This window comes from Falco punctatus (genome assembly GCF_963210335.1).
Source record: "Falco punctatus genome assembly, chromosome: 8".
Lineage (NCBI taxonomy): Eukaryota > Metazoa > Chordata > Aves > Falconiformes > Falconidae > Falco > Falco punctatus.
The window spans coordinates 60,096,162-60,121,827 of NC_137588.1; the positions used below are offsets into that span (position 1 = coordinate 60,096,162).

At 45.4% G+C, this 25,666-nt stretch overlaps 1 protein-coding gene across 1 annotated transcript in view; it reads left to right on the forward strand.

Annotated features, from left to right (window-relative positions):
* COL23A1 (collagen type XXIII alpha 1 chain) overlaps positions 1–25,666 on the forward strand; it is a gene marked incomplete at its 5' end in the record, with an annotated part of 187,878 nt that overhangs the window by 129,184 nt on the left and 33,028 nt on the right. Inside the window, 2 exon segments of the mRNA XM_080399322.1 lie at positions 6,101–6,145; positions 13,425–13,468. Coding sequence (XP_080255448.1) covers positions 6,101–6,145; positions 13,425–13,468 — 89 coding nt within the window.

Genomic DNA, 25,666 nt, shown 5'->3' on the forward strand with positions numbered 1-25,666 from the left:
GTTTGTGCACAGACACTTTCTGAAAGATTTTCAACATTACCGCCTCTGTCCAGGACTCATACTGAAGCAGCTGCCTGGTGTAGATGTGGGAAACTGAAATCTACCATGAAAACCTTTCTACCTTGCATGTAGCAGCCCCCACAGCTGCCAAAATATGCATCCTCTTGTTTTAAAAATAAAAGGGGGTGTGGGGTGGGGTATATTGCATACATCTGCTCCTGCTCTGCACTGTGCTGCAGCTGTGCCAGTGTATTATCTGGAAATGGCCTGAGTAAGACCAGCCATAACACGAGGGAAAAAATCCCATGTTTGATGTAAGTGCAATTGTGGCTTTATTCCAGTCACTTCTTAATTTATATCTCAAATTCAGTTTATCTTCATGCCCTGGTGACTAAACAAAAGAGCTGTATGCACTTGACTGTTTGAAGAAACTGTCTCTGGGTGTGTGTGTGTGTGGGGGGGGGGGAATGATTTAAGAGGGAGAGGGAATCTAGAGTACTAGGCAAGCAGCACCATCTCAGTTGTTTTAAATGGAGCAGAATCAGCGCTTTGGTTTCAGCATGTGTGTATATATCACCTCACTATTTGAATGAGCTTGAATATTTTTTTTTCTTTTGCAACAAGCATCCATCCAGGGTAAGAGGGGCCTCGGTTGGCTACAATTAAGAAAAACACTTAAACACCCTATATTTGGTTTTGGTCTTGAAACGTATCACCTCCAGCTAATATACTTTGTGTGCCAGTTTCACTGGTGCTGGAGGATGTTAGATCTGGGACTCAGATTTCCTCTGCTGCATCTTGTTGGGATGCTTTAGGACTGTGTTCCCCGAGCTGTGCATTCATCCCATCCGCTCACTGGATCTCTTTCATTTTAGCTCAACTGCAGGTAAAGAAGAGTTTGAGGCTGTAAACCTTTAGTGCTGAGGTCTTGAGGGTGCTTTAGCTAAAACATACGTTAAATGCTGCCCCTTTATTATTCCAGTAAATACAGCAATATTTCAGTGTGGTTCCTGGAGCAGGAATTCTCTTCCCCGAGGTAGAGCACAGCTGCCCGACATATTGTGAGGAGGATGCTTGTGTGCATCTCTGCACAGAAAGGCTGTGCGGAGGTATAAGGAGGAAAACAGTTTGTTGCTTGTTCTGTGTCTTGAAAGCAACTGGGTCACATATTGAACTGCAGGAAGCTTTCCTCAGCTAACAACCAGAGGTTGCCTTCTGGGTGGCTCTTTTACTGACATAAAACAGCCCAGGATTTCAGAGAGCTTTGGGGCACTTGGGCCAAATTTAAAATGAATCTAGATATTATTTTTCTTGTTTTATTTGGAAAACTTCTGTAGGCTGTAGGTGCTGCATGTTTCCAATCTGAGTCTGGTATTTGCTTTGAATCTTTGGGTCCGTTGGAATCCAAAGCCAAAAAGGTTCACGCAAAGTGTTGTGACCCAAAACTGTTTAATCTTAGATCTGCGGTCTTGGAGCCCGCAGCCTGACTTGAATACCTGATGAGCATCAGCTGAGCAAGCATCGCAGAACCTGACTTCTGCCCATGAACCATAAACCTTTTCCCCAGGGAACAAGAAATTAAATTGGCCTTTGTGCAGGAACAGCCAGCTAGACCGGGGCCGCGGTTTCCTCATGCTCAATACCAGATCCCACAGTGCGCTGCTGCGAAGTTCTCCTTCCTTCTAAGTGAAGCCATATGAAGAAAAAAAAAAAATCATCTCCACTTTTCTGAGAGTGGCTGAACCAACCAATTTGTTCAAGCTATTCTTCTGGTTGATTCATTTTTAACTGAAAAAACACTGATATATTGAAGGCAACTTGAAAAATGCCAAGAGGGAAGATGAGGAAACAGAATCTGAACAGTTTCAAGCTCACAAGAAAAAAAAAAAGTGCAAGCACGTGAGTGGGTAGACCATCCAATATGGTGTACAACTTAATCCCATGTCAGAGCACAAAGAGTTAGATATTAATTCATCTAGAAAGTAAGGCACTAAATGTAAGCTCAACGTTTACGATTCAGAGGATTCAACGTGATCAGCTCACTGTGGGCAAGGGGAAAAAAAAAATCCTCTGATGTAAAGATATCCAGTGATATAAGTCTTGATTTCACTTGGCCAAGGTTTTTGCTTGAATTTTGTTCCCAGCTACTTCTTTGTATCAATGTACCCCAAAAAGAGTCCCTGAGAGCTTCAGCAGCATGTGGCTTGAAGAAAGAGATGGGCAGAGGTTTAGGGTTCATATGTCTGTATAGATGTGCTCAGTGGGAAAGGGTGATGTGTAGAAGTTTAAGTGAAAAGATAGCGCAAGCCTGGTGCCACAAGTTCTTGGGTAAAAAAAAATGTGCCTCAGTGGCTTAACGTTTAAAAAGCATCAGCTATCTTCAGTGAGGTTTTGTGAGCTGTGGTCTCACGTTCTTTTTCTTGCTGGCATTTTACACTTGCTTTACTCTTGACGAACATTGATTTACCTTATTATACCCAAGAGTAAGGCAGCAATTTGCCTATCAAGCTGAAGGGATAGGAGACAGTGATACAGCCTCCCAAGCCCGGGAATGTGGCTCAAGGGCCAGATCTGATTTAATTACGAGGGGCAAAAAGACATTGAACACACGTAGGGCCATAGACCTGTTTTCCTGGTGTTGATGGATTACAACATTCATCGAGCAGCCCGATTTGCAGCTACCCAATTTGCCGTAGGTAAATTAGTTCAAACAAGGTTAATTTACTACAGTGTAGACGAGTACGTGGTTTTGGCTTTTGACAGTATTTTACATGAACTATAAAGCTATGTTGGTTTTTAGTATTTCATTTACTCGCCCACGGTAGATGACATAAGTGGCTGCTACCCAGCAGAACAGTCAATTGAGTCTATTTACTGTGAACTCTTTACCTTGTTTCTGAGTAGCTATTCTTTAGATATACCCATCAGCTCTTCCTCATAATGCTTCCAACTAGCAAGATATTTCATTCTTATACTTTGTCTTTGGGTTACTAAATCTATCATCTTACTGTAAAGTTTATGGTCGTGTCAGAAATTGCATATTATGCCCTGGATTAAGGCTGTTTAGCTTGAATGTGACAAGTTGTTTAAAAAGATTGTTTTATGCTTTGTGTTCATTCTCCTCTCCAAAACTGTCTTTCATAACAATGTAAATAAAGAACTCCCAGAACTGATACAGCGGAACTGGCATGGTTAGAGGAAAAGGCTCGGCTATTACCCAATTGACATTAATGCAACATAAATCTTAATTATATTGAACAAGTATCAAACTGCAAGGTCTTAAGAGATGGAGTCATTAGGTAACAGTTTACAGTGAACATTTATCTTCAAACAAATTCCCAGGCCTCCTTAATTTCCTTTCTAGTCTCTTAAAGGGGTTGGAAACAAGGCGTGTAGCATGGACTTACTTTATGCCCAGCTCTCTTAACAGTATCCAAAGTTGGCCACCCAGCACAGGCTAGAAATTGCTAAAGTATTAATTTCTAATCGTGCAGACCATAAGCCTAATTTCATCTGCACAGGACAAGGTTGCATTAATGACTCCCGTGTTACTCCTGCGTGCTGTCCTCTCGCTGCAGGGAGCCAGGAGGTCTTTGTCCTTCCGCTCACCCGCATCTGCATCACAGGATTGCGACTTCCAAGTCTTGCCCAAAGTGGATACTGGATGTGATGCATTTCCTTTTAATCCCTGCTAAAATTTTTTCTCCTCAAGAGATGTTGCCATATTCAGCTATGCAGTAGCAGCAGGGTTCTGGATGTTGCTTCCAAGATAGTACCTTTTTTTTGCCCAAATTGCTTTCAGATAAAACCTGCAAGTAAAATGGATAAGAATGGGGGTTTAGGGTTGGTTTTCTTCCCTCTCTCAACTTGGGTCTATCTCATGGTTGCCACAAGCATGCTATACTTGTAATTCCACATGCTGCACCCGTCTTACAGATTTCCTTGAAAACTATAGGGAAAGAATTACAAGATCATAGAACGGTTAGGGTTGGAAGGGACATTTAAAGGCCATCTAGACCAGCCCCCCTGCAGTGAGCAGCGGCATCTTCAACTAGATCAGGTTGCTCAGAGCCCTGTCCAACCTGACAATGAGTGTTTCCAAGAATGTGGCACCTACCACCTCTCTGGGCAACCTGTGCCAGTGTAGGCACCGGTCAGTTTTTCACTGTTGGCATGCAAGGTATTAAGAAATCTCTTAAATTTAAAAAAAAATATTAAAAAGCCAGTATTAAATTCCTTTTTATACAGAATCTTTGGTTTCTCACAGTTTTCTCATGTTCTCTACTGAAAGGCTCCATCTTGGGCTTTATGTGGGAGCTCCGTGTATTTGCCCTTCAATATCGGTCCTCCTTTAAATGCCTGAAAGCATCGCTACCAACTCATTAGTCACTTGTTTAAAAACTTGGCCTCCCTCTCTTGCACTTTCGTTAGGACATCTCCTCCCTAAGAAACCCTGTGCTTTCTCACTGCCACTAGCAGAAGAGGTAAAGCAAAGCTGTTACAGAGCAAATTACTCTAGATTAAACACACCCAGGAGGAGTCTATCAAAGGACACGGAAGGATTAAACAAGGCTGGTGCTCACAGCAGCACGGGGGTGCGGTGGGAGCCTGCTGGGGCTCAGGCTCTGCCTGGCAGTCAGGCCACCACAACCAGCCAAGAGGGTGCTACAGGCAGATTAGTTTTAATTACTCCGTTAAGTCTTGTCTCCAAGGTTGGAAAAGGTGCTTCCTCAGAGTCGTGGTTCCTCTCCAGAGCAGCTTGACTTCAGGCTGGAGGGAGTAAACATTCCTCCTGGGTGTAATGTGGTATAATCATCCACCTGATTTTGAGAATTAAGGCAATTGAGGAGGCAGCTGAAAATACATTTCCAGGCGATTTTTTTTTTTTTTTTTTTTTCTATCCCATAGGAAATGGTGAGCAAGTTGTTTAGGGAGCTACAACAGACATTTTCCACCAGCCCCTTGCAAGGGCACCCCAGGCTCTGGCTGCCAGCTGCACCCCCAGGGCGGGGGGAGCCCCTGTGCAGGCAGGGCTGTGCCGGGGGCTGTGGGTGGGCTGGGGAGGGTGGGCACTGTGCAGCTCATCCTGACTTTGGAGAGGAACTCCAGGCCATGGCTGGGGACACAATTACATGTTTGAGCACAGAAATGTTATACAGCAGGGGAAATTTTGAGAGGAGTGCAGAAATATTTAATGATTTTTGTTTATCATGCTTTTCTCTTAAAGAAAAGAAAAAGGGCACAGAAAGGGGAGAGAGCAGCATAGTTACAGACAAAAAATTATCTTTTTGCTTTTCGTTAACGTTGCTGTCACCCAGCAAATGCTCCTCCTGAGCTGGCTGACCTGCAAAAGGCTACAAAAAGTGGCTTTTTGTTCCCATCTGGCAACATGCATGTCACGGGTGTGTGGATGCTGCCAGCTCCCGGGCAGGGAAGCCTTGCTGCAGCAGGGAGCCTGCAACACGGCAGCTACCAGCACGAAGGACACTGTTATGCCTTTGTTGGGGATCGGGATGCTCTACATGTGCTACAGCAGTGTTCTGCATCTGTGCTTAAGAAAAAAAAAAAAGATTTAATACAATGCTACACAGAAGGGTTAGAATACAAGCAACTTTTATATTTGAAATATAGGTCAGGAATTATAAATGTGTGATCAGATCTAGGCACAAAAAGTTTTCTTGACTAAGACAATGATTAGTAGCAAAAGGTTTCCGTTCCTTGTTCTAATGTGATTTGCAAGATTGTAACAGCCATTTGCAGCATGCATGGACTGCACAGGGCTGCCAGCTGCTCTGCAAAGGGGTTTTTTCCAGAATTTTAGAGCATTTAAGACCTGGTTCCTTCTGCTACATGGGCAGCACCAATAACTTTCAAACCTACTTCCCAGCTTGCCTAGGAGCCTGGCCTCGGCTTTTTCATTAAAACGATGTATTTTTTGCAGGGGGAATGGTATTCAAGATGTGCAACCTACTGGTTTTTTGGTAGCTGCGAAAGGGGGGAAGACATGGGGAGGTTTAGATCCGAAGGGAAGGACATGTGGCAGGTCCCCTTCCAAACTCACTGCCCGTGGGGCATCGCTAACCTTCTGCTCTCTCCGCAGGCCCTCCGGGGAGGCGGGGGAAGCCCGGCCGGCGCGGAGAACCCGGTAAGCACCATCTTTTCCCAGTGACATTGCTGGGCGCCTTGTGGGTGTCATTGAGCTGTGTGGGAGCCTTTCAATAATGGTGCTGGTCACCTTAATCCAATGGGCTGCGGAATGGGGGCTTCCCATACCCCTGCATGCTGGGTACAAAGGTTTTTATAAAAAACAAAGCAAAACCTTAAAAAAAACCAACAAACAAACACCAAAAAAAAAATCAACCACCCAATAATAATAATAAAACAAAAAAATTCCCACTCAAAACACCCACTGATATTGCATATTTTATCAGTCTTTCCATTTCTCCCTTGTAGCATTCAGACCTGTTATTATGCCATCCAACAGTGAAGTGGGACATTGAATTAGCACAAAAATACGGCAACCCCGCAGCTGTGCTAGATGGGAGGCATGCACCGGCTTGTTTCTCCTTGTCCGTACATTGCCTGCTAGGCCCACGTGTGTGATGGATAGTCTGTCTGTGTCTGCATTCCAGAGTCAGGGGTACCCACACCTCAGCCACCAGCCTTGGGTGCATCCCCTGGGTGCCGAGTGTGCCGTCAGACTTTGTGAAACTGCAGACCAACCATGCTGAGGATTTTTGTTTGAGCTGTTCAATTTTGGCAAATAATGCCTCTGTCATTTTGGTATCTGGTGGGTTTTGTTTTTTCTTTCCTGTCTTGTGAAGTGGGAAAGCACCGATCCTGTTTCAGCTGGGGAGAAGTGCTGTTTACATTTTGCCGTTAGGGCTGAAGTGCTCTTGGAGAGGGGAGAGATGCGGGTTGGTATTGCTCTTTCTAAGGAAAACAGTCAGACAAGAACGTACCTAGAAAGTCACACAGGGTTTGCAACTGCCTCTGCGTGATGGAAAGCAGCGGATGAAATTTTACAGTCCTCAGCTCTTAGGTTCTTGAACATTGAGAGAATGAATGGGGACCAGGTAGGTTTTCATTTAGCAAGGAGGCTGTTTCTCTCCTGCCTGTTGCTATAGCAAATATGTGGCTGGGCTTTCAAAAAGGGCAACGTAACTTCCTGATCACCAATATTGTAAACAATTCTTTTAACTCTAGGGAAAGGAAATTTGGGGGGGTTGTGCTGTGGGCCATGGAGTGATCTCCATGGCAGGCAGGCATTTCCCTTCTGTTGATGGTATTTCACAGTGCGCTATGTGTGTTCTGAGATATTTCTGCTCCTAAAGCATGAGGGATTGCTCATGGCCAAGGGATGGGTATTGCACTGAGGGGGTGGATGGTATGGTGAGGGATCCCAGCCAGCTTCATTAAATCCCGTTTTCCTGGCAGTTGGGCTGTAGAAATAGCCACCAGATAGCTTTGATTATTTTTCTGTTTGTCATTTTAAAAATATCGCTAAGGGCTTTTGAAGGAGCACAGTGGAGTACAGCCTTCAACCAAGGGCAGTAAGTGAGGTCAGCCAATGAATTTGGCTTTTGTATGCAGGCATGGATGTAAACATTGTCCAGGGTGTTTCTCTAGCCCATACAAAACTTTGGGAGGTTTCACTGAGCTTGAGCATGCCCTTGGCCTTTGCTCCCTTCTCTGTGTTTCACACAGGAGCTTCTAAAAAGCGATGTTTGCCCTCATGCTGCGGCACCTTCACAAGTGCCACTTGAGCATCCCCCTGATGAAACTGAAAGATGCCAGCAAGTTAATGCAGGACCAGCAGGAAAACAAGCTTTATAGAATAAAAACAAACAAACAAAAAATATCAGTCATTAATAACTTGTGATCTTGTTTTGAACTTTTCTGCAGTTGTGGAGGCAAATCGAGGAGAGTGAGGGAGCCACCCGTGGGCAAGCAAACATGCGCTGGGGCACACCAGTTAATCGATCCAATGCAATGCAGCCCCTGCGGATTGCTCTGCTGCACTGCAGTTAGAAACAGCGAGAGCAGACGTCCCTCTGTATATTGGTTTTGGCCGAGCTGCCAGATGTTTGTTTTCATAGATAGCTTGAATATATATTTCTATATTTGTTTGAGAACCTGACCACACATAAACCAGGTCCTTGTTCCTTTGCTACAGCTGATAAACGTGAATAAACCTTTGTTTGTGTAGCAGGATAGTGTCCATCCCCAGGGAACCTGTGTGGTTACAGCTTTACAGCCTCCAGACAAATGCTGTTGGAGAGCCAAGAAGGCTCAGCTCTGGTCTCTTCTCTGCCAAGGGGAGCATTTTTTCTGGCAATTGTTGAAATGATCAAGTTGGAAAAACTTTTTCTGATGCATATTGAAACTTTCAATATATATCTCTTAGAAACAAGCAGAGAAACTTTTAAGAGATCATTCTGTCCCTTCTAACTCGCACCCTCCTGTTGATTTAAACCAGGACTGAATTTTACTTTTTTCTTTTGCCGTGATGGATTCAGGAAAAAAATAATAATTAATCCAACAGCTCTATTTCTTGAAACTAAGAATTCGTTATCCCAAAAGCACACAGAGACAACCATACTCTACCATAGAAAGACACCGTACCACAAAAAAATTCTTTTTAAACCATTTCTAGGAAAAAAAATAGATGCATAGGTCCCATCGTCCTTATTCCTGCTCATGGGCATCAGCAGTTCCTAGCGCAGCTGGGAAGCAAGCACAGCCTTGAAGACCCACGTGCACCCACCCATGGAAACAGTTGGTGTATAAAAAGAAAAACACACTTTAATACTTAAAACACACTTTAATACAACCTTATGTGGGACTTTCAGCCTTTTCTGAGCGTGAGGTGGAAGGAAGGTTTTGCAGCGCTAGTTGCTGTGGTTGGTCCTGACAGCCAGCCTGCACATCTCAGATACAGTTCTTTTTCCATGCCAAAGGCAAAATCATGTTTAATGTCATGTTAGCTTATTTTTTCAGTGTGATATGTCCCAGTGAGGATGCAGTTCAACTGTTGTAGTGAGCGTTTGTGAAATAACACTGATTTTAGCAGGGGACCTGGGAGATTTTGCTTCCCCTCTTGCTGCCAGCTGGTGCTGTGTGAGCGGGATGGGGTATGGCTGCACAGCCTTCCCAGGGCTTTACGTTTATGTTTTTTAAAAGATCGATCTAAACCAGGGTGTTCCTGAAGGATGGATGAATCTGATCCAGGATTTGGGAATTTAGTGTAAGTCTTGGTTCAAAGTCTCTGCACAACTAGACGATGGGAGATGATACTAGTGTTTCTCAATGGCATGTTGCTTTCTTCCCCTGGCTTGAAGATTAATTCAAAACCTGACCTGACCTTCAAAATCCCTCCAGAAAAAAAAAAAAAAAAAAAAAAAAAAAAAAACCAGGAGAAAATACACCTGAAATGTTAAGTCTGGGAATTTTCTGAGTATGTCTCTGCAGAGGTGATGTCTTGGTTTCACATGAAGCAAGAGCTGGTTTGGGGCATAAACACCCAAAGCTAATTGCTGCAGCATCGGGCAGCACCTCTTTGCTTCACCTTCAGCAGAAAGGGACAAATATTGGCCCTTTTAACCTCCAAATCGCCCCTACAGGTAGGCCGGGAAAGGCATTTTTTTGGTGAAGTGTTATTTCATTGGAAAATGTTGACTTAGCAAAATTGCTGTTTCAGGCAGTAAAAGTTTTGTTTACAAAATTTTTCCATTTCAAAAACACTTGTAGGGGAAATGTTTTGAAATTGTTGAAATGGGATAAAAGTCTTCCGCCCCACCCCCCACAACTTTTGGTTTCCAAATTTACATTATGCTACAACTGTTTCTTTAATTTGAACTTCTAACAAAGTTTTGATTCAAAGGGGGTTTTGCCTTTTATTTTTATTTTTTTTCCTCCTTACAGCTATTCTGTTTAACGGAAATGTCCTGATTTGGAACAGGGAAGAATCTAAAGCTTTTTTCAAGGAGCAAAAGCAAAGCAATTTCTATGCAGGGAAACTTTATTTCTCTCCCAGCCCTACACGTACTTAAACCCCATATTTTACACATTAAGACCCTTTCAAACCACTTGGCCATGTGATTGTGTGGACAAGTGTAAATATACAGTTGTTACTCAGTAAGCACATGTGTGCATGCATGCGTGTGGGTAAATCATGCAGAACTTTGTATTTATTTGGGGATTTTCATTGATCCCTGTATTTCTCATGATGAGTTGCATACATGTACCCAGGGACTGCTTTGGCTTCTTCTGAACTTTAGGAAGAATCTAATCTGTCCCGCATTTGTTCTCAATAATGAGCCTCTCTGCTAGGAGGATGTATTCCCTGTGCGCACCAGCGCCGAGGCACAGAAAGGAATTATTGAGGTCAACAGGCAGTGACAAATACTCTTTTTCAGATTGATGCAGAGCTGATCTCTGAGACTTCTTATGACTGTAGCAATTGTCCTCCTTCCCATGACTTAGTTACTCCCCTTAGAGCATCCTGGATTAATAACTCTGTGTGTATGTATACATGTACTGTGTGTATAAATACACACACATGTGTTTATATAGGTACTTATGTGTATGTATGTGGGGTTTGTTTTTTTTTTTAATGGCTTCAGATGGCCACAGGTTTATGTGTGCTACCTTGGGGATGGGTCCTTTGCCCATTAAAGGCAGCAGCAAAGTCCCCTCTGACTCTTCCTGAGCTGTTGGAAATGTCTGGCTGGTTGTTTTTCTCCTGCCTGGTGTTCTCTTCTGTCATGGCAGGGAAGCTTGCATGATAAATGATTTGCAGATTAAACCAAAAAGCTAGCTTAACCCAAAATTCCCAAGCTGGAAAAATACTTGGATATAAATGACTGTGACCTGTCATTTCCCATATGTTTGTGTACTGCTGGGGCTGATGCCACTGTGACCTGCTGGGTCTTTGGATACGCAAAACAACATTGATGTTAGTCAATCAGGAAATCTGGGTCACTTATTTTTAATTAGTTTCTGTTTTCACCCCCTGCTAGCGCAACTCCTCATGTTCTTACGGAATCTCTTGGTGTTTCCAAATATCTCCAGGCCCCTGCAGGCTCAGGTACTAGGTGTTCACCCCCGGCAGTACAGCAGTAACATGCTGCAGATCATGGAAAAGCTTGGCACGTTTCCCTTGGTCAGTAATAGTAGACCAAAACCTGTGCGTTTGCAGGTTGTCTTTCTTTTCTTCCTTCTGAAATAAGCCCCCACGTTATTTTGTTAGTTTTAAATACGCAAAGGCTGTCTCCAACTTTTATTCATTCTAGTAAGAATTTCTATGTGGTTTCATTCTTTCTTTGGAGCTATCAAACTGATTCTCACTAGTCAAAATTATTAGCAGTCAATTCTGGCAAATTTCTCTGGAAAGTGTCTCTCTTGTGCAATGTGCCCGCATCAAGGAGATGACTGGGTGGGAGGCAGCCCCTGGGTACGTGATTAACTTTATTGTTGGCTTGCAAAATATTTGACTTTCTTCCATAGGAAACAAGTGTCTTGTGGTTAGGCTTTTGAAAAACACGTTCAGCAAGCCGGAAAGTTATGTCTCGAGAGGTGAAAAGATCGGTTCAATAAGTTTAACTTTATGCCTTAATAAAGGTTTATCTAGCCCCATTTGGCTAACAGCACAGCTACAGATTAGCATAACTCCACTGATGCAGATGAAGAGCATCCCATGTTGCAGATAGAGAGCCCACCGTCCAACTTTGATTCCTGTATTTGAGAGGAAAGCATTTTAAAGAAGTGCTTGCGTGCACGCATTGGGAGAAAACAGTAGCTGAGGAAAGGAAAAAGGCAACAAATTCCAAGGAGATTATAATTGGTACATGTTTGAAATCCCATATTAAAATAATTTCCTGACCACTTCTTGTTCGGGATTTAGTTTTGACTTTTCTACAAAAGGGCTTTTGTGGGTTAGTTTGGCATAAGTGAGTTAATAAATCAGGTTCATGATTTTCAGTTAATAAATTGGCAGAGGCATTGACTTCTGTATTCATGAGAAATTAAACCAAGGAAAGTGAGCTAAGAGCCTGTGTGAGCTTTAGCGGTAAGGAAAATAGGCTTCTGGGCATGGGGGGAGATTTGGAGACCGTCTCCTCCCCTCCGTGCTGGCCAGGTGCTTGGCCACAGCTGTGTGTGGAGCTGACTGTGTTAAGCTGACGAATGCAGGGTAACAGGCTAATTCTTGGCAGATGGTGCTGCCTGCTGTTACCTGCCTTCAGCCCTTCTGCTTAGGCTTTTCTTGGATTTGGTTGGTTATTCAACTTTTCAATGTTTTGATTCTTAAACAAATTTTAAAAACCTTGGAATGCCATTAGCTTGAAATATCCTTCTTGTGTATTTTGACTAATGTAAGATGAACCAAGCTGATTTTCCACCCCCTAACCCCCCAGTGTAATTTTTCCCACTTTTTTTTTTTTTTTGATTGTGATTAGTTTCTGGGTTTGATTAAGCAGGAAATGGAGTATGAAGAAGCCCCAAACAGAGCTATAGGCTGCCTTGTGAACAGGAGTGAAATGTGGATTGCGTTAGACCAGGAGCTCAGTGTTCACCTCTGTGTAGCACCAGCCTGGGTGAGCAGCAGGAAAGCTGCAGAAATCGGTGTGGTAGGCAACAAAGACCCCTGCCCCGCAGGGGAGTATTAGGATTATTTTTTTTTTTCTGCTGCTATTATCACAGCTTCAGACTGTGGCACTGGTACCCAAATCTTATTGTAGATATGAGGGATTTTCCCCCTAGATCTCGGGTACCGTGCATCAGCCTGCCAGCTGCCTCTGAGCACAACAAAGCCCTCGAGCAGGGGCCACGTGGAGGTGACACAGGACTGCAGGGTTGTGTGACATGTTTTGAGGTCCAGAAGGGATGGAGGACCAAATGACAGCAACATTTGGCATCTCTGTGGCAGCTGTAGCAATGTAGCCCCTGGCACTGCGCTGTTCCTTTGGTTTTTGGAAGCGTACTTCCAGCTCCTCCTGCATAATCTGAAGAAAAACAATGGTGAAAACACGTTTTTGCTCATAAAATTCCAGCTGTGCTGCCTGCTTTTTGCTGGTGCTCCTCTGCAGTTGCATGTGATGCCCCAGGCCCTGAAGGCAGGCAATAGCTCGTGACATGCCTGAGGTCTTGTTGGGGGGAGAGGGAACCGGGTCACACTGGGGAAAACATGGGAAAAGACTGGTTTTACACCGCCTGTAAGTACTGCTCTGCCAGCAGCATGGCTGAGATGGCCCCGTAACAGGAGATGTGGATGGTGTTAAGTGTATCTGAAAAGTCATCACATTGGAATTGAACTGAAAAGTACTGAACTGCTCTAGTTTTGGTTCCTGCTATGTGCTGTTTTGTCAGATTACACTTCTTTGTAATTAAGTGACTTTTTTCTTTGTTTTTCTTTTGTTTTCCAGGACCTGCAGTAAGTATCGTGGATTTTACTGTTGGATCAACAAAGTTAAGGCTTCCCCTTCCCCCCCCCTTCCCCCCCCCCCCCCCCCCCCCCTTCCCCTGCCTTTCGGTGTTGTTGCAAGAGTGCAGCATTTTTTGGTAGAGGTGTGTCTGGAAGCAAAATGAGTACCAGATGCTGCTGTGGTTTTTTTTTTCATGACTGTAGACAAATAGAGGGGGGGAAAAAAACTTTAAAATGTTTAACTTGCTGCCCAGAGGGACTTCCAGTAATGTTAAACCCAGAAGATATTTAGTAAAAATACTCCCTTTAAAGAGTTCTTTAGTACACTTCCATTTAGCAGTAAGAGTGCTGTACTAATATTTTAATGTGTTAGTGGGTTTATTGGTTCTAAAGCTCTGTCTTGCTTTTCTTATCTGTTGTGTTTCCATCATTTAATACAGATTTGGTAGCCTCACAAGGGGGGCTAGAGGGACAGCCATAGCCTGCTTGCTTCTCTCTTTGAAGTCTTGGAGAAAATAATGAGCATTCCTACCAATGCAACCAGAAAATTTATGGGGAATTTGTTGTTTGAAGGGGTAATAGTTGAAAATGTGTCAACTCCTCCTTCCAAATGTTCAGACGTGCCTTTGGCTGTGCCACCACCACGTCCAAATCTGAATGTTCTCCTGCTGGGTTTGGAGTGAGAATAAGTTTCATTTGTGCCCTCCAAGTTGCTAAGGGATTGTTTAAAAAGAAATTACAGATATTAGGTGCTTCTGGTTTTCTACCTTTCTTCCCCCAGAGGAGGAGGAGGAGAGGTGCAGGCTGTTTGCAGCCATTTCCTTCTCCATTGTTGCGCTAACAGAGACGTTTCTTCACGTAGTCCTCTTCCTATAGAGCCTCAACAGGCTGAAAAGCAATTGTTTCAGGAAAAATGAATTTGCTAAATATTCCTGGACTAATTAATTTCCAGTTCTGTAAATCAGTTCAAAAGCCAAAAGGTGACAAGCAAATGCACATGAAGCATGGGGGCTGTCACAGCACCATGGCTTTGGTTCTCCTGGGGTTAGCAGTGCTGCATGTGGGTTCAGTTAATGGCTTTCAGCCCGTTGAATTTTTGCTTCTATTTCAAGTCCGTTTTTTAATGTGAAGACTTAAGGGGGGGTTGAGCAAAATTATTATTTGGCCAAGTTTTGAAAGAGCTAATAGGGAAAACTTAAGACTTAACAGCTTTGGCTTAACCATCCTTCCAGGAGATCTGAATGAATTTGCTCTATAAGTTGTACCCAGTATTAGCAATAAATCCAGGACTGGCTTGAGAAATGCAAACAAATGATTTATTTTTTTTCATAGTCTGTGTTCAGAAACATGGATTGTCAATAAATTCACTTTTCTATAAATATTCTGTAATTAAAAACTGCAACGCAGCCTCTCCAACCCACACAATAGAAGTGACTCCGTGGGTTTTGGAAATATTAGTGACTTGGGCATTGACTGTAGGAGCACCGTTGGGGGGTGAATTCCTGCCTGTTTGGCCCAGAGCTCAGTGCCACTGCCTAGCGGCACGGCTGGTCACCTGCTCCACCACAACCCGCATCATGGTCACGTCATCGGGCAAGATCCTGGGCTCATGGAGAGCATCCACTGAGGCTGAGCACAGGCATGTGCAGCTGGGGAGCCCTTTTGGGTGCTAGGGCTGGTCCCCACAGGGCTTCTGCCTGCTGATTGCAGGGTTTTTTTCCCCTCTTTGCAATTAGTGTAGTTTAGCTTAATTATTAAAAAAAAAAAAATCTCACTCAGTGGCAGGTTAGAAATGAAGAGGATACTGCCTATTTAAAACTCCATTTATACATCTTTTAAGGGACGTTTTCCTCTTGATTAAAGTACTTTGGCTTACTTAAAATGGAATTTGTTTAACTGTTTCAGTTCTGCTCCAGCTCGGAGGCTGTTATCAGCCCACACACAGCTGGCTGGGTTACGCTTCCTCACGTGTGCTGTCTGTTCACTTTTATTGTATGCGATTCGACGTAGGCAACATATGGTACACTATTAATTTTTCTTTGTCTCTAGTTGGTTTCATTTCCTGGTTCCCACGGCATATTGAATTGCAAACGGAGCACAGGGGAGATTTAACACAAACAAGACTTTTTTTTTCTTCTTCTTTTTTAATTCTCCCCTTGCCCTTCTTCAAATGACAACTCCTGGGTTAGTTCATTTAAAAAAAAAATAATAATCCTGCATTTGCAGAGTAAGCAGCATTTGCTGGAGACTTCCTTAAACATAATATATAATAAGTGTCCTAGAACCCACAGAACCACAATATTATTTTATTTCAACAGTACTGTATTTAAGTCTATTAGTTTCTTCTGTTTCTTGATTTTGGCCATAAGGAATCGATTACATCTTACATGTACAGCATCGCACTCTGCTAAAACTGTATCCTCAGTTCTGTTGTTCCCTAGTAGCAGTTGTTCTGGTATTTTATTTTTTGGCTGTCATAAGCTAGTTGTGTGTATGAAATTATTAGAATTTGTGGTACAGGATTTGTGGCTGTTGGATGATTGATCGTCCTGTCTGTGAGTAAGGGGTATTCTGCTCAGATGTACTATAAAACCTCTGTTTTGGAGGGTATTAAAATCACATGCTGGGTAGGAAATTTCTACAATTGAAGGATAGACTTACCACAGACTGTAATTAAACATTTACAGTCCCAGATATTAACAAACACTTTATGTATTAGCATGCTGGCTGGGGAGCTCACCAGTGAGTGAGGGTTGGGAGTTACAAGTGTTTCCTATTTATCTGTGTGTGCTCTAGTGCCATAAGCCTCCATAAAAATCTCACTGTACGCTTTATCCCGAGACTGTAATTTGTTAAATAGGTGGTTGTTGAATTCACTGTTGCTTCTGGATGGATCGGTAGTGCTGCAGGAGGCCTTAAAAGCTGCAGGGGCACTTAGCAAAAGGGAGAACCCCTGTATGTGGTATGAAGGGGGCTGCCAGAGCCGTTTCATGCCATAAGAAATGTATGAATCTGACTGCATATCCGCAGCATGCTGACATAACCTGTGTTTATGGTAGCAGATGACATTGCTGTACCAGATACACGCTTTACTGCCTACTTGTGTACCAGCTAATACTTAACAGCTCCTTCCCGGGAATCTGCCTTACGTCTGGCTTGCAGCAGGGTCCTCTGCTGTAGCTCACAGCATGTTTAACGGCAGCTCGAGCTGTAAACGCCTTTGGAAACCCCCCGAGGAGAGCAGAAAAGGTGAAATATCCTGAATGGGTTGTGTTTTATTCCACTGATGTTGCAGGTGTTACTAGCAACTTAAGTAAGGTCTTTCCCGTAGCATTAGCTTTTCTTTCTGCTTCGTTGCCAACTAAAGCAAAGCTTAGGGGTGAGCTGGGAAAGCTGTATCCTGCAAGGAGATCAGCGGATCTAAGAGGGGGAAACCTTCATTGAATCCTGTGCTGGAATAGAAGCCCAGTGATTGCTCCTGGGCAGACGGGCTGTCCCAGCTGCTGGCTCAGCGGTACCACAGCATCCCTGGCGTCTCCCCAGCACCCAGGTGTTGCTGTACCTCTTGGTACCTGTGTCCCAGGGTAGGGTTACGGCCAGGATCTAACGTATGCCATGCACATCCCTGGCTTCAGGGGCAGCTGAGACTGAGCACAGACAGCAGGGATGGGCATGAGTTGGCAAAAGCCTTGGTAAGTAGCTCAAGGGAAGCACAAGATCAAAATCTGGGGAAAATATGCCATAGGTGGTGACCTTTCTAATAAGAAAATTGTCCCAAGAGGTTTCTCTAGAGAGAGTTTAGTCCAGGGACTGGCTGGGGAGCCGATGGCCCAGTCTCCTGCCTGCTTCTATGTGTTGTCATGCTGCTATGGGTGCATTGACTGACTTGTTATCTCACTTGTTCCCCCACCACAGGGGCAGTCAGGACGTGATGGTTACCCGGTAACTCTGCTATTCCTTTTATTTTTATTCTCTTCTAATCTGCACTCCGTGGTTGTCTTGGTCTTTCCCATGACACTTTATTTTCTCTGCCTGTCTTGGCCTCTTCTCCCCAACCCTTTCTTCCCTCCTTCTTCATCAGTGATAGTCCTTTTGAGGGATTTAGCCCTAGAACTCTGCAGCCTGTGCAATATTGTCCATTAATGTTTGTAGGGGTGAAATACTTGAGCTTTTTCATGGCATTATTCATAGTCTTGCCTAAGAGTTCACTGGGCTGCAAAGTTAGTGAAGGCTTTGTCCCACTCACAGCTACAGGTGGCCAGATTTGGGGACACTGGTGAAAAAGCTTCAGGTGTTGAGATAAGTCCTTATTTGCCCATCTCCAAACGTTCTGCCCTTGCTCCCTTTGCCTGGGAGCAGAGGGTCCTGCTGTGCCTGTTGGCAAGAAGAAATTTTTGCAGAGGCTTAGGGAGGAGGAAGGGTACTTGGGACTCCATGCCCTTCCTATGGCCGTGAACACCACTGAAATGTCTCTGTGTTAGGAGGACGTATCCTCTGGAGGAGAAATAAGGCTGGCAACCTGTGGCTGTTAAAGGCTCCGAGCTGCTTTCTGCAGGAGGGAGAACTGGTTCTGGCCAGATCCCCTTGTCCCCATTAATGCCCTTGAATGACCATGGTGCTCCGGCTCTGAGGGGCTCGATGGCTCATCAGGGAGCAACTCCTGCGTGTGCACTCACTATAATTAATAGGTTGGTAAAAATCACTGTGTGGATCCTCCGTGTTCACAGCACGCTTCCAGCTCTGCTCCTGCTTTTTGAACGGGTGCAGTGGGTCCTGCATGGCCTGATGCTGTGGAAGGGGCTGCTTGACTGTTTGCCCTCCTGTTCCATTTATAAGGTAATGAAGAGTAGTTCACTTTCTCCTTCCTGTGGTTGATACCCTCTTTTTCTTTTTTCCCCAAAGGAGTGTGTTAGGAAACCTCGCTCACTGCCTGTGCTGCCTCATGCCCTGGGGCTGTGCCCCCTGAATGCCCATGCACCACCGAACCCCCTCGTGTTTTGTGGCTGTGGCAGAGCTGGAGGGAGCACTGAGCTGCCTGAGTTTTCTTTTCCTCCCCAGACCCCTGTGAGCCCCCCGGGGAGGACAGAAATGTTTCCTCAGCGGCACCAGCCCCAGAAGGGGAGAAGGGTGGCAAATGGGGTGGATTTTTCACAACAAGCCAGTGCTGCCGTTACATCCTTAAGACGAAAGTACTTGGGGCTCCACCAGCTGATTTTAAATAGTTTGGTACGAGGGAGCAGCGGGGAAGCCCGCAGGCGAACAGGGCCGCTGGTTTCCAGAAGAGAGGCGACCGCGGCGCGCGCAGCGCGGGCTTTTGTCTCCCTCAGGCGGTACCAGCCCGCAGCGGGAGCGGCCCGGCCCCCTGCCCTGCCGCCTGGCTCCGGCCTCGGCTCCGGCCCCGGCCCCCTGCCCTGCCGCCTGGCTCCGGCCTCGGCTCCGGCCCCGGCCCCCTGCCCTGCCGCCTGGCTCCGGCCTCGGCTCCGGCCCCGGCCCCCTGCCCTGCCGCCTGGCTCCGGCCTCGGCTCCGGCCCCGGCCCCCTGCCCTGCCGCCTGGCTCCGGCCTCGGCTCCGGCCCCGGCCCCCTGCCCTGCCGCCTGGCCTAGAAGGGGCAGCGGTGCCGCGGGGTGCCCCGGCAGGGTGCTGGAGCCAGGAGGCTGTGCAAAGGAGCGAGTGGCTTGTGGGGAACGCAGAGTTTAATTTATTAGAAGCGCAGCTGGGAGACTGCCTTGAGGGGCTGCGGAAGGGCAATTCTGCGGCGGCCTCGGACCGGCAGCCCCGCTGCAGCCGCTGCTCTGGCACGGCGCGCCCAGGGCTCTGCCAAGCAGAAGCGCGGGGAGGAAGCGGTGCCGCCGGGGGCGGAGCGTCACCTCAGCGCCGGCCCCGCCCCTGCGGAGGGATCTCGGTGGTGCCGCGGCCCTGCCACCCTGCTGCACTGGCGGGACGGCGTTCATGTCACTATAAAAGTTTTTTTTCTTTCGCTCACCTTTTCCCAGGAGCCGCCGTCCGGCTGGCCTTATCCCGACTTCCAAAACTGGCTGAGTCAAACCCAGCAAACACAGTTGCTGCATCCATGTGGCCGTGGCTACGCTCATTAGCTTTATCTAACGAGGAGGTGACGATAACCGCATTGCTAAAACAATGCGTGTACCTGAAGAAGGAAGGAAACTAAAAGCAGGCTTGGGCGCCTTAGCAGCAGCACATGGACAGGCTTTATTGCATCCCGTTGCATAGTGAAATCGATTAAATTATTTAGCTCCCTCCAGGGTGATCATACAGACTCTGAGCTGTTTCAGGAGGCGACTGTGGTGCGAATGCAGAGGTAGCGAGTGGGTATTAAATGGTGTTCGGTGTCACAAATAGGTGCGGTACCACGCGTCCCTTGCTGGCGGTGTGTGGTGGCTATTTGTGAGCTGCTGGCGTTTAACGCCCTGCGAGCGATGGAAGCCCTAAAGGGATGAAATCACCCAGAGACGGGGCCCAAAGAGAATAAGATGGTTTCAATAGGTTGATGCTTGAAGAGTGGTTTGTGCTCTACAATAAAGCTTTGCACTAGAAACAGTTTCTTCTTTATGAAATTCTGGGTTCGTTGTTATTTTGTAAACCACAGGGAGTCTTTAGTTTATATTTTTAGGCTTACAGTGTATCCTGCTAATGTTACTACGAAGAATGTTGGGGTTTGTTGCTTTTCTGGGTTTTTTTTGTTTTTTGTTTTTTTTACTTGGTTTTGACACCCTGTTGAACGTGGATCGCAGCATATGCCTCAGCCTGAATTTCAGTGAAGGTTCGTATGAGTTAGGGGCTGCTTGAGTCTGAATTCTCTCTTCTTTTGCCAGTAACTTGTGAACTTGGCCCGTTTCGGCCAAATTTGACAGAAGGACAAAGACTGTGCAATTGAATAGCTTAATGTAAACTTTTGATATCGGGGCAGATTAAGGAAAAAGATATCCTTAGTGAGGCACAAGCTCAAGCTGCCATACACGGGCCTTTGCCATATTGGCTGCTTCAGAGATTACCTGAAGATTGCCCTTTCTGAGATTTTCTTTTTTTAATTGCAGTGCTGGGGAGGCTTTTAAAATGTTTTTGACCCCCAGACCAAGAATCTAATTCAGTTTGGGGGTTTTCTAACAGATGAGGAAAGCTGATGTTGGAAGGACAAAACTTACCTTGCTAGACTTGTAACAGCATTTAACAAATAATAAAATTGCAGCATAAAAATCATCCTCTGCAGGTAACCCCATTACACACAGTGGAAACTGCATTCAGCCTGGGTGGGGCTGAGGCAGCTCCCATAGGACCCCAGTGACTGGTGAACAAGGCAGAAGCCGTGACTCGCTGTGCTTCTCGCTTTAGCTGCGAGGAGAACCAGGTCTTGGGGGCGGAAGGGTCTCTGGAGATTCAATTTAAGAGCTGTTAAATTGAATATCATTCAGGTTCTGCAGGGGCTTGAATGTGGGTTATGTGTGTGTGCTCTTTGGAGAGCTGAGGACAGAGAAAGGCAGATCTATTTAGCGTCCAAAATACCTACAATATTTTTTTTTCCTTACCTTGACTGTGTAATTTGCAGGTAGTAACAGTGGCAGTGATCATCATAAGCTCCTGGCTTTTGGGGTGCAAATCTGCTTACTCTGAGAGCCTGCCTTGTACCCTCTGAGCTTGCAAGAATGCAAATGAAGGCACCAGGGAATTAGGAGGTTGTTATTCTTTTTGATGCCAAAAGACTAATCTTAATCTTGGAAGTCCTTTTTAGAGAAAAGTACCTAAAACATCTGAGGGGAAACAGAGCACTTTACCCCAAAGGTCGAGAGCAACCAACAGGTTGCTTTTCTCATCTGACAACTACATGGTCCTTCTTGCAGGACACAGTGATGTTCCTCTGGTTTCTTGTGCTGGTGGTCGTGGGCTGGAGTAACACATAGGTCTGTAGTGGTTGGTGTCCTGGGATGAACAGGCAGCATCAGTGACTGAAAACTACAGGATAAAGGATTCCTTTATACAGAAATACCAGAATAATTGGTAATTGTAGATGGATTATGGGGCTATGTTGATTCATTGGTGATGTAGTGGTCTCTAAAGAAAAAGAAGTGATAAAAATGATGTAAAATGAGCAGTTCAGGAGAGAAAATGACAGTTTTCTAGACAAGGTCCTAACCAACTTGATCTACCTTTGGTTAGCCCTGCCTGATGGTAATGCTATGTCTGCATCCCCCTGCTCAGGGACGTGCCCAGTGGCTATGGCCATGGTGGTGGAGCCCTGGTTGTCCTTACTTTGGGTTTTTCATGGGTCCAAGTATGTGCTGAGGTCTCCCTGCTGCTGAGGAGGACGTTGCTGCAGGAGGGCTACCAGCCAGTGCTGGTTTAACTGTATTGTTTTGCTCTGGTGCTTCCCATCACCAACTTTTCTGAAGAGATGACAACAGCCTTTAGATCAGATGAGATGGACAGAGAAAATCTGTATGATGCTTTTAGCCTTTGCCAAAAGACCACCCAGCCCATCCCCAAACAGAAGCACAGCCCTGAAGTTTGAGCTTGGGTTTGTGCGAGGGCACTGGAGGAGAGGAAAAGCAGCTGGGTGGCTGCTGCAATGATGGAAAAGTGTTTCTTGTTGGGCAGAACCAGGCGCTGGGACCAGGATCCCCTGGGACTTGCCCTGGGCCATGCTTTCTGAGGCAAGGAGCATCCGCGCTGTGGAGTGGTTCCCCTCGATGTGCTGTCAGTGCGTCAGCGTGTCGGGGGGCTTTTGCCCTCGTAAAGCTGGGAGAGGAGCAGAGGGATTGGCTGTGCAGAGGGCTGATGCAGCGGGGCTTTCGGCTGCTTACGTTAGCAGGGCGGGCAGCTGCATCTGGGCAGGAGGAAGAAAGAGAAAATGAGGAGCAGATGGAAGAGCCAAACTGTGAGTAGGCTTTGCAGCTGACCTTTCCGTGCAGGCAGATCTTCCCATTATGCAGCTGTTCAGCGGAGTCAAATAATGTATGGAAGGGGAGAAGCAACGGTGGTGCTTTTAGCAGCCTTGCCCTGTCCCATCCCCAGCCCCATGCAGGGATGATTTTATACTTTCCTTCAAACTGCTCAGCTGTCCTTCCACATGGTGTTTCTCCTCTTCCCCAGTGAGCCGCTGTATCTGTGGTTCACCAGAACCCACTACGTTCCCTCTTCCTGTCTACCGGAGAGGCCTTTTGAAGCCAAACCCTCTGTTTCTTGAGAGTGTCATCTGCTTCTGCTACTCATCCCTCCCTAAAATTGGTCTCTGCTACACCGCTACGTGACATCCCGAATGGAGGGTTGTCACTTCAAGTGGGAAGAAACCAAAAGAATGAAGTTGATTAACGAGGGGAATTACTTCATGTGCATGTCTTCATTAATAAAAAACAGAGCAGGGCAACGGCTTTACGGAAGTACAATATGAAACAGAGTTGTCTTCCACTTTATACATTTTTCTTAAAATATTAGCATCTATTTTTAGTTGAGCAGAATGTTATTAATTTTGTGCCTCTGGTGTATGATGTTTGCCTTCTGAATTTTGTAAATCATTAGTGTGTTGCCTGGAAGAGCCCAGGCACCGTTCTGCCCGTCTCTTGCAATAGTGGGAATCTTTTGGGAAGGTGGAGCGAAAAGGCTTCAGGTTCTACCTGCTTTGAAGCAATGCAGCTTGTTACTCAAAGTAATTCAATATTGAGTAATGGCAGCCTTTTCTAAGGACAGGTAACAACTCAAATATAATCAATTAATGGACTTACAGTAAAGGAGAGATACAATACAGGCTCAATGTTTAGCGCACCTGTTGGGGAATAATTGCTCAGTCAAAATTGTAGTACTCTTGTACAGGCCACTCTTAGGTATATTACAGGTCACCTCACGCAAAGGAGCTGTTGGAGCTAAGCAGCTCAGCATCTTCAGAAACTTTATTTTGGGAGCCCTGAACAGTGAGCTAACATCTTCCTTTGGCTACAGTGTTGTAAATTCAGAGTTATCCACTGTAGTCAGCTGTAACACGTATAGCTGGAAATCGATTTGTAAGGATGATAAGCTCTGTTTTTAATTCATTCTGAAGACATAGCGAAGCCAAATGTGGTTTTCTGAGCTGATGTCTGGGAGAGGAGTTGGAGGAGCACATGCAGAAGGGAGGCTGGTTCCTTGACTTGCACGACCCCAGTGCGGTAGAGCACTGTGACAGTGACTTTGGTCGCAGCTCTAGACCTTGGCCATAACCAATGTAGTCTGGGGGTTTCTCCCCTCAGCAACTAAGAACTTCAGTTAGCATAGATAACTTGGCAAGGGAAAGTCTGTGCAAGCTTTTTGTGTGTGATGCATAAATGTATTATGAATGCAGACAGGCTGATGTGTGGGAAATGCAGAATGTGCCCAAGCCTGTTCCTGGTGGCAGTTCCTCCATCCCGTTGTGGTCCCTCAGAGTTTAGAAGAAAGCTCCAAGACCTGTAGTTAGCCAGGTGTTTTGGAAACAACACCACCAGAAAGCCAGATGTGATAATAATAATAAAGTACTTTCACAGGAGAACTGTAGAAGTAACTGGGAATTGATAACTTGATGAGTTGTCTCCATCTATGCAATTATGTCCAAGTCCTGCTTGGGGACACTCAAGGTGTAGCCTGGGAGAGTTGCGGAGGGAGTCATGGGTAGCTCAAGATTGCTCTGAGCCCAAACCAGAGCAACAGGCAGTGATTTAACTCTTCAGGAGGGCTGCCAGAGATCCCATGTGAGATGTAGGAGACCATACTATGTGGTCAGATCTTATGGGCTGTAGGGAAAAGCGTGTGGATCTCAAACTTTTCCTGCTTTTTCGCAGTATACAGATGCTTTCCAGACCCTGGGTGATCGCTCACGTACAGACATAGAATGCCTGTACATTGCATGGATGTTTTAGTTGGTTATGCATGCACAGAATTAAAAATTTTCATGTTTAACATCTGTCATTGCTAGACTTAGATATTGTCAAATACTGTGTCATGTGATTGGTATCCATCCCCAGAATGAAGGCTTCTGTTGGTAAGCTGGCTATTTTGTTTTCTTAGCTAGGTTCATCAAGGTCATGACTGTAATTTAGGGTTTGGACCTGTGTGTGTTCTCATGAGTATCTTTACTCATAAGCATTCAGATTTCAAGGAGTGTCTCCTGTGTATGAAGTCATTTGCACACATACTTCTCCCAGTAAGAGCCCAAAAGACAGAAGTAACAAATATTTATTTTATAAGGCAAACTTTGTAGTTCTAGTCTTTTTCATTTTAATATCACTTTTGTGGCCAGTTCACGTAATTATTTGCCTAGAGGGAAAACTTCTTTAAGCAGGGAAAGCAGATCCAGTGTATTTTCCTGCTACATCCGTGTACTGGCTCTCTGATGTGGAGACAACAATGATTTTGTAAAGACCAGCTCTTCGTGGCAGCAGTTTATTTTTCTTTTGATTTAGAGGTAATTCTTCCACAGGGAAAATAAAAGGTTTGTCTTATATCCCACCCAGTAGAGGAATTGCAGATGCATTTGTTTGTCTTCTGCCTTCCAGTGTTTCTGGCCAGGGAGAAGAGAGGGTCTGGTGAAGGTGCTGACAGCAACAGCAAGGAGAACTTTTCTGCCCAAATTGCACAGGCAAATTTCTGATACGGGACACACGCGGCTTTTCAGGTGATGTCTTGGACCCAGCTGTTCTCCTTATCCCAAGCTGGCTCATGTAGGGGGATGCTTGGCAATGAGGATGGCTGGAAGGATGGATGGTGGAAAAAGTCCTTCCCCACCCAATGCCTGGTTGAAGCAGGGGGTTTGGTTTCTGGCTTCTCATTCTGCTTTTTCTCTGGTTCCCTGCATCGAGTGTGAGTGCAGCTGGTGGATCTGCATCTCTGTTTCCAGTGCATTTGGGCACAGTCACATGGTATCAAGACTTGGCTTGTAGGCAGAGGAAAACTGAGAAAAACCAAGAAGTTTGCTCATTCACCAAGTAAGAGAGGTAATCCAAACAGCAACTGTCAAACAGGGATGGCACTGGTGGGGAAAAAATATAAAGGCAGTAAAAGGCCAAAGTGTTTGCTTGAAATGTCAATATTCTTCCAAAACAATTGCTTACAGACTTCAAAATTGCATTCCTGCCACAGAGGCCATCTCCTCTCTCATAGTTGGACATAAAAAAAAAAACTAAAAGCCAATTGGGCACCAAAAGCTTGAAACAAGCAGTTGTGCAGAACACATGGAACTCATTTCAGCCTCAGAAATTTGGGGGAAGTTGGGGGACTCTTTCC